Source organism: Trachypithecus francoisi, unplaced genomic scaffold (assembly GCF_009764315.1).
Source record: "Trachypithecus francoisi isolate TF-2019V2 unplaced genomic scaffold, Tfra_2.0 Contig01474, whole genome shotgun sequence".
NCBI lineage: Eukaryota > Metazoa > Chordata > Mammalia > Primates > Cercopithecidae > Trachypithecus > Trachypithecus francoisi.
The window spans coordinates 2,654,468-2,671,342 of NW_022681435.1; the positions used below are offsets into that span (position 1 = coordinate 2,654,468).

General features: G+C 36.7%; 1 protein-coding gene and 1 pseudogene across 3 annotated transcripts in view; both read left to right on the forward strand.

The window, feature by feature from the left end:
- The window catches only part of WDR7 (WD repeat domain 7), a 408,770-nt gene that overhangs the window by 323,257 nt on the left and 68,638 nt on the right, over window positions 1-16,875 (forward strand). For all 3 annotated transcript variants that reach the window (XM_033238435.1, XM_033238452.1, XM_033238442.1), the window contains one exon: window positions 10,524-10,623. In XM_033238435.1, the coding sequence (XP_033094326.1) occupies window positions 10,524-10,623 (100 nt within the window). The remainder of the gene's footprint in view (window positions 1-10,523; window positions 10,624-16,875) is intronic.
- Window positions 4,823-5,021, forward strand: LOC117062657 (annotated as a pseudogene).

Below are 16,875 nucleotides of genomic sequence, written 5' to 3' on the forward strand. Positions count from 1 at the left end.
TTACAATAAATTCTGAAACATGTTAAAATACATACATCTTAACATAGGGCTATATGGATGCTGCAGCTTCTTTGATGCCTTCCTAAAAATTCTTTGAAGTAATTACTCTCAAACCTAATCCTGCACTGAGACTATTTAATGAACAAAGAACTCAATTAATATGGAAGGTAAATCACATGTTTTAAGAAAAACAAGGAGTTCCTATTTTGTTTAATGCTATTTTTGTATCTGATTAAGTTTTACGGGGAAAAAAGTTTAAGTGGAAACCAAAGGGATAGTTTTTTTAGAAGCATGTTACTTCTCTTACATTCAGACAGTGGAATATTATTTAGCAGTATTAAAAAATTAGCTGTCAAGCCATGAAAAGACACGGAGAAATGCATATTACTAAATGCATATCACTAAATGCAAGACATCAATCTGAAAAGGCTATCTATTATATGATCTCCAGCCATATGACATCCTGGAAATGGCAAAACTATAGTCAGAAAAAGATCAGTGGTTGCCAGAGGTCGAGGGAGAAAGGATTTTCAGGGTAGTGGCACTATGTTATGTGATACATATGATACTCTAATGGTAGATGTATGCCATTATACATTCGTCAAAATCCATAGAATGTACAAAACCAAGAGTGGACACTAATGTAAATGATATGTAAATTTATCAGAAAGCTGCCACCCTGGTGCAGGGTATTGATAGTGGAGGAGGTCGTGTGTATACAGACGTGGGAATAATATAGGAACTCTACTTTCTCCTCAGTTTTGCTTTGATTTTAAAACATCTCTAAAAAATAAACTGTATTTTTTAAAAAGCATATTATCCACTCATACTTATTAAAGAGATAAAAAATCAATAGAAACTTCAGTCATATTTAATGATGATATTTACAACACTATATGGTGTTTATCTTTAGAACTGAAAATAAAAATGAAAAGAAAATATTTTAATTGACTGTTTTTTAACATATAAATGGCTAATCTTAGTACCCAATTCCAAAATTAGAAAAAAAGAAGCCACTCAAGAAATAGGAATCAAAAAATGGGACTTGTTCAATTTAACAAAGTAAAATTTTTTTAAGCACTTGTGTGACTTCTCTGAAAATTTCCAATTCATTCAGTTATTCGTTTATCTGTACTGTATGCCATGCTGGGCCTGTCAGGCAGTCCCTGCCCTAAAGGGCCTTAAAGTTGGCTTGGCAGAGACAGAGAGGTCAATCAGTGAGCTGTCATAAACGCTATGAGAAAAGGGTGTCCAGGACGCACAGAAGAGTCCCAGTGCCATGATAAGAGGGACACAAAGGAGGGAGCTGGCAGTTGTGCATAGAGGAAAGGAGAACTGGTAGTATTTTAGCAGAGCTTTCAAAGATGAGTAGATGTTTATCAGGCAGATATAGCCTTCTGACTCCAAAATCTATGCTTTTTTTAATATATAAAAATGACTCTTATTGAACGAAATACTAATTAAACACTATTGTGAATTGCTGACTAAGGAATCAATGATTACTTTGCAAAAATTACAGTGTGTATTCTTTTACATTGCATATTTCATGGCTAAGAATGAAGAAATTCTCAAGTACCATGTACATAGAACTGGACAACATATGTAATGACTCAACTACTTTGGCTTTCCAGTAGATATTAAAGACATTAGTAGTAGCAAGGAAGGTACTAACTTGAAAGGATTTGGGATATAATTTTCTCTAATTTACTTAAGATGGATAAAGCACATGAGTTTTAATACTATTGATATTAAATTTTAAAGTGTTTAATATTGTTTTTGCTGGATTTAATTGATTAACTTTTAGTTGACCTTTGTCGGAAGTTATCTTAGTATTTACACAGAATAATGTGCTTTGTATTAAAACACTCATTCACTTGTGTCCTCTAAATGAAATTATGTCTTACTAACACTTGTTTCTATTAAATATAGAGAACTATGGCATACCATACAGCCATTAAAAAGGTTGAGGTAATCCATTTTTACTGACATGGAAAGATGTTAGTAAAAGAGAAATTTTAAAAGAAACTAGCAATATTACAGAAGAGTATGTAAAATAAAATCATTTTTAAAAAAGAAAACTATATGTGATGATCATTATTCATACCTATACAGGTATATATATGAAGAGAAAAAGATCTGGAAAGACACACCCCAAGCTGTGACTGGTGGATACTGGGGTGATGGGAGGGGATTATTGGTAAAGAGTTACTTTCACTTCTTAACTGTTTTTCTATAATGAATCATCTGTGTTTCTCTTTTCAATGAGTGTGTTTCTTTAAAATTGGATATATATTAGAATAATGCAAATGAAAGAAATAGTAAAAAGTGTCATTGGGGAAACATTATAGCTATAACACAGATAAGATTTTAAAAATTCAAGGTAAAATAAGTATTTAAACTTTTGAACTGAATGAGAAAAACTAATCTAGACAGAACAGTTAAAAGTCTGTATTTTCAGAGATAGCTCACCTTTTCTTAAACTTGGCTATTATGTAGACAGACTGATTGATTTTGCTTTTCAAGTGAAAAGCTGAATCAGCTCTGTTCACCTAAATGGGCACTTAAAATCTAGTAAGGAAATGAAGACTGTCTACTTTAGAACAGTGCATGAGCTCATTTTTTAAGAGACTCCTCCAAACCTGTGGTTTGTTTTTATCCCATATGGTGATTACAATAATGGGATGTAAAGTAGCTTCAGTCCTAAATTCCAGTAAAATTCATAAGTTAGGTCCCATTTTATAGAATACATTTCATAATAAATAATTTTAGATGTTACTTCTATATTTACAAGTAGAAATCTCTCTAAAATCATTCTAGTCCAGTTTGTGTACCGTAAAATCTCCCAGACAGGTGGCTGTCTTTTAATACTAAAGTTCTTCATATTAAAACAAAAAACTAGACCTTCCAGCAGTATTCCATTTCACTGTATAACAGGAGGAATATTTAATTTTCAGCCTGTTTGAAATGCCATAGCAAAGTGTTTCAGACCAAATCCCTATTATATTAGCAAATTTAGACTGAAACTATAAAATAATTTGCAATTATTATCAGATTTATAGTTGTAAATCGTATTTGAAAATATATAAATTTAAAATATTCTGAGCATCCATTCTCCTTATGTTTTAGCATGTTATTAGCTGACACTTATTTGCCATAGGAAAATAGCAAATTAACTACATCTTATTTAATCTTTCTGTAGTATATATTCAGAGATGCAGGTGGATGATGATAATGATGATGATGATGACGATAGCTGATAAGGTTTGCATGTACCTACCAGTGTTTACTATGTGTCAGGCACTGTTTTAGGTACTTCTGTTGCATTAACTCATTTCAACCACACATACCATAGTAAGTACTGTTATTGTTCCCCTGTTCCATATTAGGACACTGAGACATAGACAAGTTAAGGAACTCACTCACGGTTACACAATTAGTAAGTATGGATCCAGGTGATAAGGAGCCTGTTTCTCAGCCATTGTGCCTCAAACCCTGGATGTGCATGCTATTTTTCCTTGCAGGATTTCTGATGCCTGGATAGCCCAGGAATCATTTTTGATCTTGCTTTTAACATGCCAGCTGCAATGTGCTTGTGGCAAGTTTTTCAGAGGGAAACGAACTACTCAGCAGGGAATACTGACTGTTTACAGTGTGCAAAACCCTGACTGGGAAGTAGTGACTCTCAAATGGAATTCTGCAGTGTCTGTCACCATCCCAGAATGAGAGATACTTCATTTGGTTTTTTGAACTAGTGCTCTCCACAGGAATGATGCATTTCTGGAAAACATTTCCCCACCCTCCACCATTCATAGCCCCCAAAACTAACAACACAGCTCACCCTGAGCTGATGCCTTCACCAAAGCCATTTTGATGTCTGTGAACCTTTCAAACATATTAGCAGCATGGCAGCCTGAAATTCTGGAGGGTGTGTACAAACATGTTCTAGAAAGTGCCTCTTCCTGAACAAAACTGTCCCCCTTGATTGTGGCTGTGGCATCTGTGAGGACTGTTGACCAATTCTCTGAGAACCTCCTCTTGAATCTTTTAGACTGAGCTCCTGAAGTTTGTGGCCCTGAAAGAGCTCTTTGGCATCTTGTCCTGTCTAGCCAAGGAGGTTGAGGTAGTTAGTTGTCACTGGTACCTTCTTGGGGTCAAAGTGACACGTACATTGCTCCACTGTAGAAGTCCTGTTGCTGTTTCCTGCAGAACTAGCTTGACTGTGTTGTGGAATCAAATCTTTCCTGTGGTTTCCTGGGGATACCTCATAGGTATTTCCTTTCCATCAGTATGCATGATGAAAAAAGGGATGCAACATGCAGTTGATTCGATTTTAAATAATTTTTCTTTACATTAAGAATGTAACCTACATGCATATCCTGCAGACTGTAACCAAGTGGATCAATCTAAAAAGTCACTTTGTGTAAAGTAAACCAAATATGTGATACTTTTTTCCCTCTTATTGGCAAAAAAGTATGAAGTTTGCTAATACTAAGTAGGAACATTCTTTCAGCGAAAAGTGAAGGCAGTTTTGCATTGTCTACTAAAATTTAAAATGTACATATGCTTTGACACAGCTTTGGTGTCTCTGTCCTACAAAAATACCTAGGTGTACGCAAGGATCTGTGTACAGTATAACCTAAGTTCCCATCAGAAAAAGAATGGTTAAATAATGTAATGCACATACGCAGAACTACAGTGCAGAGGTGAGCAAGAATGACATGAGATCCACGTGTGCTGACATGAGAGGACCATCCCATGAAGAAAACAAAGTTGCAGAAAAGTATGTGTAGTATGTACATCACTTGTATTAAAGGTTAGAAAATAGACTGTACTTTCAGTGATCATTTCTATACTTGGTTACTAGAGAAGTTGCTTGGAACGTGTAGGCAGCAGAAACCACAAAGAGGAGGCGCAGCATCCTCCCCTGAGCGTGTTGCTTCCCTGCAACTGCGCTTTGCCATTGATGATAGTTCTTCTCTTCTTCTGCGAGAGTAAGAGGGAGAGGACGCAGTCTGAATGGTGAAAAAAAAAAAAAAAAAAAATAGAAAAGCTCTCGGAAGATCCAGATCCAGTAAATAGTTAAGAGTAGTTACTGTTAGTGGGTGTGAACCATTTTCAATCATGTTAAGAATTCCTAAAAACAACTAGATAAGAATTGTTCATAATACCTCAGCTACTTTTGAAAATACATGTACAGATGCTTAGGATAGTGCCTGATACATAATACTCAGTACATATTAGCTGCACATAGTAGTCGTTGTGGTATTATTTTGGGGGGAAAAAAGATAGTTGTATTCCCTTTATTCTCTTTTGTGTATGCTTAGATTTAAGATGGTTTCATGTGAAGCTGGAGGTTAATCTTGGATTAATTGAAGTGTTTCTTCTTGCATCTAATGTTCAGGGAAGTGATATCCAGCAGTAACTTCACGTCCTGAGATCATTGCAAATTACCAAAGTCATAAAGTATTTTTACAGGTTTCCATCTTTTTCCCAAGTCCTAATTCTGCTGATAGTTGCATGTTTTCTATTTCTTTTTTTCAAATTAACTTTTAAATTTCACACATTTTCTCTTATTTGCGGACCATTTTTTATAAAGACTAAAAGTTCATCAATTCAAGGGAAAGTATAAATAGGGAGTGCCAAAGTTATTTAGAAACTCAGGGCCGGGCGCGGTGGCTCAAGCCTGTAATCCCAGCACTTTGGGAGGCCGAGACGGGCGGATCACGAGGTCAGGAGATGGAGACCATCCTGGCTAACCCGGTGAAACCCGTCTCTACTAAAAAATACAAAAAAAAGAACACTAGCCGGGTGAGGTAGCGGGCGCCTGTAGTCCCAGCTACTCGGGAGGCTGAGGCAGGAGAATGGCGTGAACCCGGGAGGCGGAGCTTGCAGTGAGCTGAGATCTGGCCACTGCACTCCAACCTGGGCAACAGAGTGAGACTCCGTCTCAAAAAAAAAAAAAAAGAAACTCAGGTACTGAGTGTTTGGCCAACTCTCAAGCAACATGGTGTGCTTCCAAGTGATTTGCTATGCCAGAGTAGACTCAGTTCATATTTGTGTTTCAAACTCAAACCATCCCTCTCCGTGTTTGTACACCCCACTGTGAGTTGCTCCTCAATAGTTGAAGTCACAAATATATCTTGGCAGAACTGGATTGTATCTCTCCTCCCCAGTAGCCTGTTATAGTAATAGTTAATAATGATTGATCAATGATTATCTTTTAATTAGGTTTTGCCCTATTTCAATAATGGCATCAAAGTGATACCATTTTTATTGAAATTTTTGTGTGCTAATATAAGTCTTTGGCAAATTCGTAGAGTCATTTTTTTCCCGGACATTTATATTGAAAATATATTTTATTGTGCATATTATTATTTAGACTATTTGTATTTACCTTTTTGAATTTCAGCTCATGCAATCTTTTCTAATTCCCTAATATATAATTACATAGTTTTTATTATGTAACTGTCAGTCTCATGCTAAGATACCCAGACTCCAGAAGCCTTTACAGATAACTTCTTGTAAATCTACAATTGTTTGTCTCAATTGAAAATACGTTTCTAAAAGGGTCATGGGAGAGCCCATTTCCTGATTTCTGCCATTTTTGGACAGTGTTTGTTTCCTTTTGTTGTTCATCTCAATTATTGTTTTAGACCCTATAAAATACTCATTGGTCATAAAAATCCATATTTAGCATAGATTATACACTGGTGACTGAAGGGTAAGTGTAATGTTTCAAACTTCACTTACTGTTGCATCCTACTTGCTTGGACCATATTTATGTATTCATGCAAAACACGAAGTCCCAGATGGAGGATAAAAAGCAATAAATAAAAATTATCGTTTAATATCTCAATGGTGATGGGCATAATAAAGACAAAGTAGGATATTGGGTTAAAAGTAATGGGTAAAGGGCTGTGGCGTTAAACAGGGTGGCCCATAAAAGCCTCCTTTGGGGGCCGGGCGCGGTGGCTCAAGCCTGTAATCCCAGCACTTTCGGAGGCCGAGACAGGCAGATCACGAGGTCAGGAGATCGAGACCATCCTGGCTAACACGGTGAAACCCCATCTTTACTAAAAAGTACAAAAACTAGCCGGGCGAGGTGGCGGGTGCCTGTAGTCCCAGCTACTCGGGAGGCTGAGGCAGGAGAATGGCGTAAACTCGGGAGGCGGAGCTTGCAGTGAGCTGAGATCCAGCCACTGTACTCCAGCCCGGGTGACAGAGCGAGACTCCGTCTCAAAAAAAAAAAAAAAAAAAAGCCTCCTTTGTCAGGATAACTTTAGAACAGAGACGTAAATGAAGTGAGGGCATGAGCAATAGTGGTTAACAGGCTGATGAGATTTTCAAGCAGCGGGAGCAACAACTGTCAAAACCCCAAATGGGAACCCCCTTGACATATTCAAGAAAGTGCAAGGAGATCACTGTGACTAGAGCAGCATGAACAAAGGAGAGAGGTGTCAAGTCCTGAACAAGGCTGTGAACAGAAGAGAGGTGATTTATTGTTGAAAAGTTACTCTGACTGCATGCGGACAGTGATGAAAGCATGGAGATCAGTGACTTTCAACATGTTGGATGATGACCACCTCAGCTCCAGCAAGAAACGTACTTTACATCATTATCCATTTCCACTTTATTCTTCTTTCACTGATTTGAGTGGTGATGTGCTCTCTGGTTTCACAGTTTCCTTGTAGTCCACCTAGCAGAGGAGAACTATTGAATATAAAATGGTTCTTGCCAGGTCATGGCCAACTGCCTAAGTGACATGTTATCAACACAGTGAACTGGAGACTAAGACACCATTTCTAGAAGGTGCAGCACACAAGAACACGTACTCTGAGACCCCCAAATTTTACAGGAATTTTCATCCCTTAGGAAAATTCCAGTCCTGCAGGATCCGGTCAAGATTAGAAAAGTGCAACTTTAAAAACTATAATGGACCCTTCTCTTCAATCCATTGGTCCCTTCAGGGCAGAAAGCAAGTAATGGGCGTCCTTCGTCTTGACAGACCCTACCTGGAGCCAGTCCTCCAGGAAAGAGCAGACTAGGAGGATGGTGGGCTCTGGAAGCCTCAGCAGGGATTGGTTCTCTGCAGCTGGTTCCCGTGGTGAATACTTGGGAAGTGACTATGTACATACCACTGATTTCTTCTGTTAAGAGAGCTACTGCTAAAGGAATAAAAAGTTTAACAAGAAATCCTAAGATTAAAACATGCCTTAAGACCTTCACTGTCCAGAATTCTTTAAGTTATTGTTTACAAGTATTAGTCCAGTAGTAAATTCCAAAGAATGAAAAATGCAGACCTGTAATATATATGGTCCTTTCAGGCAGAGTAAAGATTTGATTCCAAGAATAGATTTGATCTTTCTACCATAAATAATGGTGTTTGTAGATGATATAGAAAGATGAGTTTGATATTCAGAGCATAGAAAATGGGCAATGTAACAAAACCTCTTCAGATTCTAGTTTCACTAAGTAAGATTTTGTCAACACAGGTATATTTTACTAATGTATTGTTTTGAAGAGGGTTATTTTGGGGGTAATTATTTTCAGTTTTGCAAAAGGATGTTGGCAATATAGTTGTTAAATTTGTGCAAATAATAGGTAAAGCAAAATACCACTGCAAATTATACTTTCCTATGTGTATTAACCTGCACAGAATAAATACTTGCTAAAACATTTGTTAGATATTATATTCTGTGTACCGTAATAGGACATAAATTATTCATGACTATATGTGTATAGATATAGATGTCAATGTACGCACAGATACAGACACAGTGATGCCCAATACTTAGACCACTGTAATTATCGAGTAACAAAACGGTAAATGTTTTTTAAACTCTTCTAAATCATTTTCATTTACAAGTGTGAGAATGGTAGATTTTGAATGCTGATTCCCACTCTTTCTCTTAAGGTAGAGTAATATTCTTTGGACAAGAAAAACTGAGAAACTAGCTTTTTCCTAACCACTTAATAGCTGGAGAAGCTTCATATGTTTTAGGAGCTTTCTATATCCTTCCTTCTCTCAAACCAATGTACAGAGAGGACACTGCCATTCGTGAGCACAGAAAATCCACCCAGCAGGACACACTAAAGTGGTTTCCTTCCTGTTAGTAAAAGTTAAAAAAAAATTAAGCATTAACCTTCCACTAAAGGGGAAGAGGCTGGTTATTCAGTGGGGCTTAGGGGTAGGACAAAAATATTGTTTAGTATATTACTTGGTAATAAGTAACAAACAAAAGTTTAAAAATGTAATGGTTTGTTTTCCAGATTTATGAAATATATATGAATGTCATAGTGTCTGCCAGTGCCAAATGGCTTTGTCAGAATACCCCTGGTTTCAGAATGCTCCCACATTCAAATATCTTGTCTCTCTCAGCGAGAAATGCTGTCTCATGCCCTAGTATACCTCAAGAAAGCATTAGAGAAATGAGCTTTTTTTCTGTCATGTTTTATGTCACCCTCCCCCCTTATAAAATATAAATATTAACAGAACAGTTAGTTTGGTATTATGGAACCCAAGGGGAAAAGACAAAGAATGTGTAATAGAATTGATGCAAAATCCTCCTAAATATTTAGGGTAGGCCATTTGTTCATCTGGGCAACTCACACTGAGACAACAGGACTAGATAATGGGAAGGTATATTTGAAACTATTCACAGATATAAAATGATACCTAATTTATACTTCTCATAATTTTTATTCTTAACTTCAGTCCCTAGCCTTATACACGTGAAATCAATATGGCAATGCACAGACAAGGAATTCAAATACTTAACCTCATCATGAAAATTAATCTGGAAAAATAAAAATAAATAATAAATCAATCTCTTACAATCTTCAAACCATCCTTGCTGAATTATGCAATATAATATAAGTACCAAATATGCTTATTCACACTGCTAAAAGCCATGGCTATCATTTAGATAAGCTGGTAAACATGGGAAATCAAGGAAACTTGACCGGATAACTTTTTCTGGTAGACAGTTTTCTAATTTTATTCTAAATTACTGATATGAACTTAAACATAAATTTTATGTAGTCTTTTTATGATTGTTCTGCCAGAAAGTATATTTTACTCTTTAATACTATAATAAACCAGAAGAACATAATTACGTGAAATATGTAAGCCTTTTCATCTTTTCTATTTCTGCGCAAATAGAAATATTTGCATAGTAGTCACTGTAGCAAAACTGGATTTTCATATTTAATTTTTTTGTATTTGGCCCTTATTTCTTGTTTCAAAAATTCAAGGGTGTTTGTGATTCTAAGTTGTTTCTGTTGAAAATAATTATTAAGAGGCCAAAGTGATATTCTACATCATTTTTCTTTCAGTTAATTTTTAAGAATTACTAAAATGACACGTTTTTGAAAAATCATAATATATTTACTATGGATATATTTATTTCAAAATATATATCAGAGCTAACTTTAACCTTTGAAATGTTGCTGTCCACTTCCAAGTGCAGGTCATCTCACCTGGCTTCTTGTTTTTGTTTTTGTTGTTAAAATGTTCAACTCAGGTTCTACATGGTCAGCTATTATGAGCGGAATCACAGAATAGCAGTTGGAGCTCGCCATGGTTCAGTGGCCCTGTACGACATCCGGACTGGAAAATGTCAGGTAAATAAATCATTGTGACTTCCTCTCCATAAAGCGTGGAAGTTATTGAAAGGAGAGAGAGACTAGCACTTCACCAGTTGACGTGCTGAGCTGCTGGAACATTATGGATAATGCTAAAGGGATCAATAGTTTAATGAAGGACGCACAGAATATAGAGCCCTACTGTCTTCATTCACTGGGACTGAAGGGTTGCCACAGAAGAGTTCATAAGAGAGCCCAGAGTAAGGTGACACTGTTGACAAACTATTTTGCAATACATATTTTCTTATTTTAAACCGAGTTTTCTGATATTATTTTTGCCATGTGTTTTCTGAAAAGTTTGATGATATGTTATTATGATATAATGATTGAACAAAAATTAATTTTCTCTAAGCGAAATAAAGTATTTCACAATTATAAGACAGTGATCTAGTCAGAGTTGAAAAAAGAAGTCACAACAGCATTCGTTCTATGAAAAGGAAATAGATGCTGTACTTGAAATACTACTTTTTATACTTTTATAACACTCTATGCTTTTATAACACTTCACTGTTTATGAAAAATTCTTGATTTTGATCCTGATCTTGATCACCTGATTCTTAAAATATACCAGTTGGGAAGAGAGGGCAAATCTAACCCCACTTTAGATATAAAAGAATTGAAACATAGCCTTAAATCACTTTATCCCAGAGTCTCACTGTTTCTTCACAAAATCAGGGTTAGGCTCCACCGTGATCATGGTAAATGTATAATGTTGCATTGGTAAATAGTTCCAAGTCATAGTTTATTTTATTTCTTTGTCGCATTTATTAATGTGGATATATTCAACCATGTTATCATATTAGGAATTTCCAGGATAGGAAGAAATTCATAAGGATGTAGCTAAAATGTTAAACTGTCCCTTAAATTTAATGAACTATTAATTAATTATCTAAAAGCTTGTCTGACTTTTTTCCATGAAGTAGTTCTAAGAGATGATAACAGGTGTTCAAGTGTTGGGGGTAAAAATTTCAGGGGTCAGACAAGTTTAGGGGATATTGTTGGAATGTTAAACAGCTTTGTTTGTTCAGACCTTCTCAAAGTCTCTAGTGTGTGAATGTGCATTGAACATTTTCTGAGAGTGCATCAAGTATGCACTATTTGCCATATTTGTTTAACTGTCAAATTTTTTGTGTGATTTTTTTTTTTAAGACATTAACTCCCCACCATAATCTTCCACGGTGGGCCCTCACTGAGAACAAAGAAACCACTCTGAATACGTGTTTAAAAGTTCAATTGCATGTTCTTTATAAGATCCTTTCATAAGAGAGGTTCTTCAGAGAGCATTTTCAGATTCTCTTTTGTTAAGACAGTTTTTAAAACTGGAGTATATTACAGCTAGTAAATTTGAGAGAAGTAAACCGCAAGCATCTACCAGGTAAAGGAAAAAAAAAGAACGAGGCGACAAGGCGACCTTGTCAGGCTTCTTTAAAAATGAAGTGAGGAAATCACAGGGGGGACTCTGTTACCACGTAAGACACAGCTGCCACCAGCAGAGGAAACGTGAGGCGGTGTGAGCACTGTGAGGCGAGCCCAAGACGAGTGAGAGAATTTCTCTTTAAGAATTAATGAGAAAGGAACAAGTTGTACTTCGGGATATATTTCTTTATTTTTCTTCCTACTAAGTGGTCTCAGTGAAGATCTTGGTAACATGCAAAAAAAAAAAAAATTGAATATCTTAGGTTTTTCAATTAAAATACTTGAGAAATGCTTATCAGAGACATTCTTTCTTAACACGAATATGTAATGTCATTCATATTCCATTGTATGTATGTCATTTTAGTATATTTAGGCATTTTATTTTTGTTTTGTTTGTTTTTGAGATGGAGTCTCTCTCTGCTGCCCAGGCTAAAGTACAGTGGTGTGATCTTGGCTCACTGCAACCTCTGCATCGAGGGTTCAAGCTATTCTCAGTTCAAGTGATTCTCACTTCAGCCTCCTGAGTAGCTGGCATTACAGGCACCCGCCACCATGCCCAGCTAATTTTTTTGTATTTTTGGTAGAGACCGAGTTTCACCATGTTGGCCAGGCTGGTCTCAAACTCATGACCTCAAGTGATCCGCCCACCTCAGCCTCCCAAAGTGCTGGGAGTACAGGCATGAGCCACCACGTCCAGCCTATTTAGACATTTTAGTGTCCCCATAATTTTTCCTACCTCATCTTCTTGATTTTGATACCCAAAGTTATCAACCCAAATTATTGAATAATGTTTACCTTCCACTTCTGTATGAAAGAGAAGGCTGCACCTTACTCTCATCGTTCAGAACATGAAAGCAAAGCTCAATCTCTAAGGTCAATCATTACTTTTGTCAGTTACCAGTTATAACCAGCGACACTGAACTCCTAAGCTGTTCTCTTAATTCTTTTATGTTACTAGCATTATAGTATTTGGGAAAAAAGGAGCCAACATTTGAAACAAAATTCATAGTATGGGTAGCATGTTTAGAAATGATGTATTATAGGTGAATCAAAGGATCATTTTGAACTAAGAATGCAATGAAGAAGCATTTCTTAAAGAATCTGTTGGAATCGGTTAACAGAGGATGTGGGACAATTTTTTTAGCATGAACAAAGACATAGAGATATCACATAAAAATACATATAAAGGGATAACTAGAAAATTCACTTGGCTGTAGGGTTATGGTCCCAGTTGGATGGAAAAATAAGACATGATCAGTTAGATGGTGGGAATCACAACTGAAGGGAAAGAAAGGATCCTGAGGCTGAGAAGAGGCCCAGTGGGGTCCGAGAACCCATGACTGAGAGACCAAAGGGTCATATATGTCCCCTGTTGTCATTGTGAGATTGGTTGGTGAAAGATAAAGGAAAAATTAAGTCTCTTTCCCTTACCTTTTGGTATTGACTTCTACCTTTTTTTTTAAATCTTTTTTTTTTTTTTAGATCTGTTATTCCCAGATTATGCAAAACCACAGGATAAATATGGCATGTTGGTCTGAAATATGAATTGTCCTTATATCAAAGGTTGACAAACTATGGCCTGAAGCTAGCCCGCCACTTGTTTTCGTAATTAAAGTTTTATACGAACACAGGCACACACATTCATTTATATATTGTCTATTACAATGGCAGAATTGAATAGTTGTCACTGACAAAAACTGTTCTGTGGTCCACAAGCCTAAAATATTATCTGGCCCTTTACAGAAAGGGTTTGCTAACCCCTGCCTGAAATAATTGAGGAGGAAGCGTCAACTAATTTAACAGTGATTTAAAACATTATAGTATAATATAGAGGAGAAGGATAACTAGAAATTTGTGTGGGGTTGCACTCCATCTCTATGTTAATGATTATTGATATAATCATATGGATATAAGGTTAATATAATTAACTTTGTATCCTTGGAAAAGTTTATCAACTTCTGTAAGCTGAAGCTTCCTGATTTGTAAAATGGTAACAGAAATAATGTCTATTATTGTTAGAAGTATTAAAGAGAAATGTATCTACACACTTGTTAACAAACATGGTAAAGCAGACTTTATCAAAGGGGGACAGGGTGGTGGGCATAGTGAGCACTACCACGGGGTCTTGCAGTGAGGGAGAAGACTCCAGCTCCTACAAGGACAGTGGGGATTTATAACAAAGGAGCAGGGTGGGGTCAGTGCATGGAAAATTGTAGTTGGCCCTTGAACAAGGGTTTGGACTGTGAGGGTTCACCTATACGTGGATTTTTTTTCAATAAAAGTTACGTCGAGTGTGCCTTGCCTCTCCTGCCCCCTCTTACACCTCCTTCACCTCTTCTGCCTCTGCCACCCCTGAGACAGCAAGACCAACCCCTCTTCTTCATCCTCCTCCTCTGCCTACTCAACATGAAGATGAGGAGGATGAAGGCCTTTATGATGATTCATTTCCACTTGATGAGGAGTAAATAGATTTTCTCTTCCTTATGATTTTAACATTTTCTTTTCTCTAGCTTAATTGTAAGAATACAGTATATAACACATATAACATACAAAATATGTGTTAAATGACTGTTTATGTTATTTAAGGCTTCTGGTCTTCTAGTACTCTATAAGTAGTAATCAAATTTGGGGAAAATCAAAAGTTACATGTTGATTTTTAACTATGGGAGTCAGCACCCCTTACCCCTGCATTCTTCAAGAGTCAACTGTACTACAAAGAAATATCAAGGATAAGGGGTTTCTGGCTAAGCTGACTTGACAGGATTCTTGCTGAAGGCAGGCCAGGGGATTAAGATATTGGAGGTGTGGTCAGATGCCCAGGGAGGGGGATTTTCTCCTAACTGACAGGATTCTTGTTCAAACTGCATTCAAGTAGGACAGAGAGGGAAGCCCAAGTTCAGGCCAAGGAACTCAGAGGAGCCTGATGAAGGTTTTGGTCAAAGGAGAGAGTCCATGTCAGAAGTCAATATGGTAACTTAGGTAAAATTCTTAGCCAGTACCAGCCAAGTAGTTAGCATTCAGTAAATGTTGGTGAGTATTATATTAAAATAAGGTTGTAAATATATTGTATTACAATTAAATTCCATTAATTGTAGGGAATTTTACGGATGAAACTGGAGACATCTAGGCTTTTGTAGGTTCTAGGGCTAGGAGTTCACCCTGCTCAATAGGGAGTGCTTGGGTGGGAGAGTTGAAGCAGTACTGCCTTAGGCCATGTGAAGGTTTCCTTTCTGCAGGCTGCTCTTGCCTGTGGTAGTAGCTGAGTCTCCACTGATTATGGAGATCAGAAACTTTGATGCAATTCAGTAGTTAAAGTCCTGCTGTGCTGCTGACAGCGCTTTTACTTGGGAACCGCCAGCGATTTAGGAATATACCTGACTGGAATTTTACTTAATTTTTTTTTTTTTTAAGTATCTAACTCCCTGTGAAGAAGTGCTTAAATTTTGTTGATAGGCTGTGCTCTTGCTAAGCAGATGAATTAGGATCCCTGACTCCTTAGCGATCCAGGCATGTGTTTGGTTAAGTCAGCAATGAAAATCTTCCCTCTAGCAATATTTGCCTTTGATTTGGCAGACTTGATATCATATATCACTGATTTCTAATCCTTTCTGCATGCATTCTTTGTAATAACTGCTTGTTCTTTGCAAGATTCTCTTAGGTTCGTGTTAACTAGCTTTCCTAGTGAAGTTTGTACAGTCATCTCTCAGTGGAGTATCCACAGTGAATTGGCTCTGGTCCCCCCTGGGATACAAAATCCATGGATGCTCAAGTCCCTGATATAAAATGGTGAGGCATTTACATATAACGAAGGCACATCCTCTCATATACTTTAAATCACCTCTAGATTACTTATAACATCTAATACAATGTAAATGTTATATAAATAGTTCTACTGTATTGGTTAGGGAATAATGACCAAAAAAAGTCTATACACATTAAATGCAGAAGGATCCATCCATTTTGCCTCCAAATATTTTCCATCAGCAGTTGATTGAATCCAACGGTGAGAAAACCATGGACCAACTGTACTGTGTCACTTGGTGGCATCATCCACTTTGGTAGATGTAGGCACTTACTTTCTTCTCATGCTTTTGTGAAGGGCTACCAAAAAAAAAAAGCAATGATGTGTTAGAGAAAGAAAGTGTAGATGAAGACTTCTCTATACCAAATTATTAAAATAACTTTACTATTGAAAAGTTTTAAGTTCCTTAAAGAACCTGTTCTTAAAGCTTCCTGTTGTCTAGTGCCTGGTACATAGTAGATGCACAATGCAATGCATGTTGTTCAACTAAAAAACTCTGAGGCTTTAGAATAAAAAAAAAACTTTAAAAATATAATATGACATAGTAAACCAAAACAAACTGTGCTGTAATTATATCAAATTTATTAGTTTGGGTATACTTATATTTCAGTATTTCAGAATCACGTCATCAAATTGTTGTTTCTGTATAGAGAGAATAGGATATCTTTTCAGAAAAAGCATTGAAAAACCTTTCTTTTGAGTCATAAAAGATCTATCTATATTTCTATATTAAACCATTACCAGGCCTGCCATAGGCCAGATAATGAAATAAATAAAATAGAAGCAAAGATTGATGATATCTACAGAACTGTGGCAACTGTGGTCTAACTCTAATCCCGTATAGAACAGGAAGTAAATTCTGGAATGTTAACATGTGCCTTGTCATGCAGCCTACAGGATCCCCTCCAACCCACACCTTCTAGCTTCCACCTTTACCGAGCCACTGAAACCACACACACCCTTGGCATGGCTTCATTCAACTGACTTCCCTCTCTCTCAAATTCTATCTTCCC